Source organism: Melanotaenia boesemani, chromosome 21, assembly GCF_017639745.1.
Source record: "Melanotaenia boesemani isolate fMelBoe1 chromosome 21, fMelBoe1.pri, whole genome shotgun sequence".
In the NCBI taxonomy this organism is placed as follows: domain Eukaryota; kingdom Metazoa; phylum Chordata; class Actinopteri; order Atheriniformes; family Melanotaeniidae; genus Melanotaenia; species Melanotaenia boesemani.
In genome coordinates, this window is record NC_055702.1 from 3,355,552 (window position 1) to 3,362,980 (window position 7,429).

The 7,429-nt window shown below is 40.7% G+C and overlaps 1 protein-coding gene across 1 annotated transcript; it reads right to left on the reverse strand.

Moving 5' to 3' along the window:
- Positions 1-857: 857 nt before the first annotated feature.
- LOC121632943 lies at positions 858-6,410 on the reverse strand. Its single transcript, XM_041974768.1, has 6 exons — positions 6,006-6,410; positions 4,916-5,027; positions 4,572-4,797; positions 4,197-4,473; positions 3,899-4,064; positions 858-3,119 (listed from the first exon to the last, which is right to left on the reverse strand). The coding sequence occupies exons 1-6, from the start codon at positions 6,291-6,293 to the stop codon at positions 2,035-2,037; spliced, it is 2,154 nt and encodes a 717-aa protein (XP_041830702.1). The 5' UTR covers positions 6,294-6,410; the 3' UTR covers positions 858-2,034.
- Between the last annotated feature and the right edge of the window lie 1,019 nt (positions 6,411-7,429).

A 7,429-nucleotide genomic window follows, 5' to 3' on the forward strand; every position in this document is an offset into this window, starting at 1 on the left:
TAGACTTTCCTGAAGAAAGTACAGTGATGAGGGCGTATGGCGACCCCTGCTGACCTGTTTGTGCTTTTACAAGTACAATTTACAGCCGTTATAATAAACGGCGTTTCTAGCTGTTTACTTAGAGATACACTTCCCATTTGAAGGCAGTAACATTTAGTTTTTAGCTGACTATGATGCTTATGTGTTTGTAGATTTCCTTGTAATGTGGGATTTGATGAAGTTTGTTGCAGCACAGTTCATCTAATGTGACCTCACCATTGTTTACATATTTTTAAAAAACCGGGGTAGGGGGGGTCCAGTTATTCATATTATTATGTAAATGTAGGTTTTCTTACAAAGGTAATCCTGAAGCCACACTCTGTGCATGAAAACACTGATGCTCTCTTGAAGCAAGGAGATGAGAGGGTTTTCTTTGTGGAAAACCTTTCCCCAAAGTGAAAATAAAGACAAAGAAAGACACAAGGTTCAAGACTGTGTCCATCTAGTCTCGTTTTGGGACTAATTTCTGGGGCTAGTATTTTAGGCTTAATGGTATGACTAAAAAAAAAAAAACCCCCAGTCCCTGTTTTTTAATTATCTGACGTAACATCAGAAGGGATTGGAAAATTTTGTCTTGTGTGGTGGGGAGGATAAAGACGGTTTATGTGACCCTCATCATAACAACACTAAGTGGAAACATAAGTTTATTATTAACCTGTTTGTGGTCCCTAAGCAGCCTCCTGAGTGAAGTTTGAAGAATTGTTGGCAGATTCTTAAAAAAATCAGACATTCCTCCTACACCACAGTAACTTATTCTGAATCTTGGATGAAGATTATTTGATTAATTTTGTGGAGTGAAGTGGGGGACAGCACTACAGATGTTGGAGGGGCAACAAACCAGCTCAAAGAATCTAATTTGTATTAAAAGGATTGAAGAACCAAGTTAATGATCTTGAACTCAGTCGACTGAGTGACAAATTACACATTTTCTGTGATGCAGGTTTATTTTTTTAACTCAGGTTTAAACTGGACAGAACCTCCCTGATGGGAGCAGGTTTTCATTGTGAAAGATGTGAATGCACGTCATAACAACAAACATGATGGACCAACACAGTCAGAATGAAGGAATCAAATGGCTCCATAAATCCAGCACAAAAAACAGCATGATCCAAAGAGGCTCGGGTTCACACATTTCATCTCTGGCATGCACATTATGTATGAAAATCATGTTTTTTTTGTTTGTTTTTTATACCTTTTTCTTTCCCACTCTGCTCTGATTTATTATTTAGGGACGTAATTCCAGACAAACACTCCTGTACACAGTTGGGCCCGTTCAGAAAATCTGAACCAGAAGAAAAGCTGCTGCTCCAGCTGCTGATGACCTCAGTTACCAGCAGTGTAGCAGGTGCTCATATGAAACAAAGTTAAATATACTTTATTTATCCTAGAAGGAAAGTGGAACGTTATAGTAGGCATCTTCTAAGGACAATCGGCTCCAGAGTTATCCCCAGCACAGAAGCAGAACTTCTTCTTCAGTTTGTTCAGCCTCCGATGCTGCTGCCCCAACAGATGCTGCAAAGCTGACTGCACCGCAGACATGAAGGGATCTCAGTTTCCTTAAGAAACAGAGTCTGTTCTGCTTTCTAGATTCTTCTGTCTTTTCCAGTCTAGTCTGTTGTCCAGCTGAACTTCGACGTACTTGTATTCCTCCACCTTCTCCACCTCTTCTGAACTCTCTTCTGACTCAGGCTGGTGTTGAAAAGGTGCTGAAGAATCCAACATCGTTGCTCTGAGCAGGTTTTCACAACCCTGGAACTGACACCATCTGGACCTGCAGCCTTGTTCCGGTTCAGTCTCTTCACCAGGAGACAGACAGGCTGGAGGTGGAGGCAGAAGAGGTCTCAGTATGCTCTGATGTGGAGGGAGATGAGGATGCAGCAGGGTGAGAGCGTGGAGGTGACAGGGAAGCTGTCTTCCAGAAGTATGTCCACCATTTCACAACACAATACCAACTGTTGTTCTTACAAACATATATTAGCTGAGCAGTTTCTGGTGTCAGTGGAGCCTCACGTGTCTCCTCAGTCTGTCCTGTCGCCTAAATCTTTTTCCACAAATCCCACAACCGAACGGTTTTTCATCTCTGTGGGTCATCAGGTGTCTTTTTAGATGATGCTCCAGACTAAACCTTTTCGCACAGACATCACAAGAATAAGGTTTTTCTCCTGTGTGGACCCTCAAGTGTCTCTTAAAATGTGTCTTTGTGTTAAATCTTCCACCACAAAGGCCACAACCAAAAGGTCTCTCACTAGAGTGGATTTTCTTGTGCGAGTTGAGACAAGACTGATAAATAAATTTCTTTCCACAAACATCACAACCGAAGGGTTTTTCGCTAATGTGACTCCTCATGTGAGTCTTAAGCATCTTTTCTAGTCTAAATTTTTTACCACAAACCGCGCAGTGGAATGGTTTCTCATTCGTGTGCACACTCACGTGTCTTTTCAGATCTATGGGTCGTGTGAATGCTTTGGCACAAACATCGCAGCTGAAAGCTTTCCGTCCGGTGCCACATGGACTCAGATCTCTGTGCTGTGTCGTTCCTTTTAAACCAACATCAGCACCACACTCAGAGTCAGGTGGCCCACTCTCCTTCCATCGGATATCCCCGTCATCAGCTTCAGGCTCAGAGTCTGACCAAGGTTTCTGCCAAACTTCATCATCATCCTCATCATCAATACTGACATCCATCTCAAAAACCTTTGAAGCCTTTTCATCAGTATTTGGTTCTAAAAAAGTACCTGGATCCAGGTTTGTGATTGGTTCTGGTCCTCCACAGTCCTCTCCATCAGTGTCTGTGGGTTTATCTGAGCAGCTGGTTGGAGGTTCTGTCTGTCTGCTGTCTTCAGTTATGATTCGATGAAGCTGGAAGGACTCAGGTTTGTCTTCATCTTCACTCTTCACAGCAGCATCGGTGAATGAGAAGTTGGCATCAGTCTCCTCTCGTTCATGAAGCTGCTCTCCCTCCTGATTGGTCAAAACCTCCTCCTCCTCTTCTTCCTTAATATGGAGAGGTTCTGGGTCCTGCTGGTCCAGACTGGAGCTCCATGGAGGCTCTTCTTTAATCACCAACAGCTGCTGCACATCTGCAGGGAGCACAAAAATAAACATGAACACATGCAAGTTTACTGGCTTAAAGTTGAAAAAAGTGCCTTAAAAAGTATCCCTTGTTAGAGTAACTGTTTGACTTGAGAGCAAGATTTGTTTTCACACTTAAATATCATATTGTTCTCTCAAAACTCAAAGTCCCGTCTTGCTCTCAAATATATCGATTGTTTTTTTTTTTCTTTCAAAATTCAGCTCCTCTTCTCAAGTCTACGGTTGCAGATTCAGATCTTCTGCGCTCCAGCTTGGTCTCTTTCCCTCACACTCAGAGTCATTCTCTGCTCTGCTCTGGATCATTTTTCCTCTTTCTTGGGTTGCTGAATGAGCTGTCTGTCAAACGTCCTCCAGCCAATAGCATGCTAGATAAATGCTGACCAAGCAAATCGTCCCCACCTTCTTCAGGGTGCGCTTGTTTTACTTCACACAATGCATGCAGAAAATCTGCCCTTACCTGGGATCATCAGTAAACATGTTTGGATAACCCAACCCAGCAATCTCTAGTAAGCGTTATGTTTTTATTTTGTTTTTTTAATAAAAGAAAAACACAGTGACTTGCTAACGCACAGCAAAAGTACTCATTTAAAAAACGACATAGAGCCCTTGTAGAAGACGGACAAAACAGGCCACGAAATGAAGAGTTTAACATTTTACATCAGATATTTTTACGTTTTAACTAGTTTGATAATTAAGAGCAGAGCTCACAGCGAGGTGAAGCTGCTAATATTTTACAATAAAAATACATGAATAAAACTGAACATACCCCACGAGTCTCCTCCCAGGATGGGATTCTGCTGTTGACCGAGCTGCTCCAACATGCCATCTTCAGCCGTCTTCCACCTTTGCATAATTTCAGGCTCTAAGTACAGCCGGCTGTTCCTCTGAAAGCTTTCAGTATGAAACATGTTCAGCTGCATTGTCTGGAAAATCTGATGACAGAACACGAGGCAGGATCCTTTTCATTAATGCGTCTTCATTCAGATCTCTCCACTCTCTGTATAAATGTTATGATTCATAATTGATTATTTACTCCACAGTCAGGTCATCCATGCATGCATTACCTTTTCGAGTTTTAAGAAGGAGGAAGCGGTGACATAGACTGCAGCTGAGAGCTGGAGGCTGTCGGTAGGAGAGCTTTCTACAAGCGGCTGGCTGTTCCATTTTCTGGAGAATTGACAGTGTTGACACTGCTGCTCTACAGAAAGAAACGCTCCCAACCTTCTTGTTCGCACATCAGAAACACATCTACACACAGGACACACCTCAAACAGCTCCAGCAAGCAGTTTTCTGACACAATATAAGATGGTGTCTTCTGGAAAGAGCTGGAAGATTCCTGTCTGTTAGAGCGAGAAAAATGCGAGAGGAAAACATCAACTTCCACTCTGCTCCTGCTAAATGTTACTAAAATGTTTCAGCTAAAAATGAAGCAACTCACTTCACATCTGATGGCTCAGTTAGCGGGTCCACAGGATCACATGTGGATTCATGTTGGTCTTCAAGGTCTGCAGAAGAGCTGTCTTCCACAGAGTTCTCCACTTCCTCATCCAGCTCCAGACGAGCTCTCTTCCACAGCCTTTTTATTGGCGCTGAGGCTGGTAGAAGTTCGGACTCAGCAGAGGTGCCAACACCAACATCTCTGCAGGACACTGTTTTCTGTGTGCCTGCAGAAAAAGACAAACTCCTCATCCTTTCAGTCCCACTGCAACTACAACCTAAAAACTATAAAAATACAATAAAAGACCTAACTTCACGAACTTTACAAAAAGTTGGTAAACAAACCTGTAGGTGTCAGAGTTTTTAACTGAAGCTGCGATCCATCTGTGCACGTTTTCAGAGCATCTGTCTGGGACGTCTCATTGTGAACCCACGACAAGTCTCCAGATGTGCTTGCCTAAATAACAAGTGAATTAAAAGTTGGGTTTTTTGTACGTATATATCACAAAGTTTGAAACACTGCATCCACAACAAATATTCAAGTTAAAAAATAAGGTAAATGGATTTTAATTTCTTAGCTTTTATTTTAATGTTGGCTAAAACTGACTCATGCAACAAGACAATAAACTTTTAAAATGCGTGGTGTGGTGGGGAAATCCTCTACAAATGCCTAATTTTTCAATGGTTCTCTCCTTACTGAAGATCCAAGCCTAGTGAGATGGTTCTAAAAATGAATTGTGGGAATAAATCAGAATAATGATATTGTTCAGGTCTCTGAACATACTTGGGAGTTTTGCAAGGACATCAGTAGACCTGTGGATGTTTAACAAACAGGACAGACATGTTTCTTTTAAATCATGTTAGTAGAAATTAACATTTCCCAGCATTTGAACTTTGAAGAAAAGGCGAGAGCCTAACGCCAGGCTATATTTTTTTAAGATGTTTAATTTAGTTGCATTTGTGATGCTTTATTTATATAAAAGCAATTTAATAAAATACTAAATTGCCCTTTCACTCAAAATAAACATCCTCAAATCAATGAAGCCCTTAATATATTATCCTTCCCATTAAAAGAAAACAGAAGTTTATGGTTTTTATAAATTATCTCTTTATTATTAAATTTTTAAGTAAATCAGTTCTACAAAATAAAAATTGTGTAACATTTCAGAGTTAACTGACAACAGTACGTCTGATAATAAAATAACGTTGTTTTTTTCTGTGAATAAAGTCAGTTTCTGTGATCCCTGGTCTTGTTTTATTAGAAACTTGAGCCAGTGATCTTGTGTTTTTAAAATTTAAATGATAGTTTTTATTGAGCCAGTAACAGAAGGTGGAGTTTCAACAACCAATCATCCACATATCTAGCTGTTAGCATTAGCCAACTAGTGCTAAACAACCCAACTTCACAAAGCTGAATTCTTTACCAAATACTTACACTTTCCTTTTTTGTAGTTCGGACTCGGATGGTTGGTACTGATCCTTCTTTAAGACACAACTTCTTTGCGAGTCCAAGTTTGAACTGACCGAGGTTTGTAAAACTATCCGACGGAAAGTGGCCAGCACACACATACAGTCTTTTGCTAATTTTTGCTGGAACATTACCGTCAAAAATGAAGTCTATCCAATGTGCTCTTATATTCCCTGAAGCTGGGGGCTGGTGTAACGATGAGTGCTCCTCTCTGCAACGTACTACAGAACATTTCCCGTAGAAATTTCGCATCATGTTCACGAAAAACAAATTGTTGTCGTGCTTGAGTTTAACCGGTGTTGTGGATAGTTGCAGTTCAGATATAAACCTACAGTGGGCGTGGCCTGTCAGGACCCTTCGTAAACGAACCAGGAAATAAAACAGACTGTGACCCGGAAATCGTTCACCGGGAACAAATAAATAAATAAATAAATAAATAAATATTGGTGTATCTGAAGGTAGCTAACCAATACCACTTTCATAGAACTGCTTTGTTTTGATTTATAATGGAAAATAAATGTCATACAAATGCCAATAACTGTATGATTGTATTTGGTTAACTCAAAGTGACTTTGAAGTGGTTTAAAAATTAATTGTACTTACATTATACTATACTATATTACTTGATATATCTACATACATCTCTAGTGTGATACTTAGAAGAGATCCACAACCCTACTGATCAGACACAAAACTTCACACACAGTTGAATTGTTTGTTTTATTACAATGGCTCCTGTTGAGAGAAAAGAATTGTTTGAATTTGGTTCTTTAAGATGCAGCTGGAAAAATGAGCAAACATATCTGACCCACCAGTGATGACTGGGTGTAGTTGCAATCAAAACAGGTTAAGGTCAAGATTTAAGGAGATTTGAACCCACAGATGAGACAGTGTGGAAATATCAGAAACACATCTACACACAGGACACACAAAACCCACAAACAGCTCCAGCGAGCAGTTTTCTGACACAATATAAGATGGTGTCTTCTGGAAAGAGCTGGAAGATTCCTGTCTGTTAGAATGAAAAAAAGGCAAGAGGAAAACATCAACTTCCACTCTGCTCCTGCTAAATGTTTACTAAAATGTTTCAGCTAAAAATGAAGCAAATCACTTCACATCTGATGGCTCAGTTACTGGGTCCACAGGATCACATGTGGATTCATGTTGATCTTCAAGGTCTGCAGAAGAGCTGTCTTCCACAGAGTTCTCCACTTCCTCATCCAGCTCCAGACGAGCTCTCTTCCACAGCCTTTATCGGCGCTGAGGCTGGTAGAGGTTCGGACTCAGCAGAGGTGCCAACACCAACATCTCTACAGGACACCGTTTTCTGTGTGCCTGCAGAAAAAGACAAATTCCTCATCCTTTCAGTCCCACTGCAACTACAACCTAAA

Excerpts from the sequence above, each read along its gene's own strand:
- LOC121632943 (XM_041974768.1), bottom strand. The coding sequence starts at position 6,293 with ATGATGCGAAATTTCTACGGGAAATGTTCTGTAGTACGTTGCAGAGAG. Across the intron at positions 4,798-4,915 it reads AAAAACTCTGACACCTACAG|GCACACAGAAAACAGTGTCC; the intron begins GTTTGTTTACCA and ends CTTTTTCTGCAG. Across the intron at positions 3,120-3,898 it reads CCTGGGAGGAGACTCGTGGG|ATGTGCAGCAGCTGTTGGTG; the intron begins GTATGTTCAGTT and ends TGCTCCCTGCAG.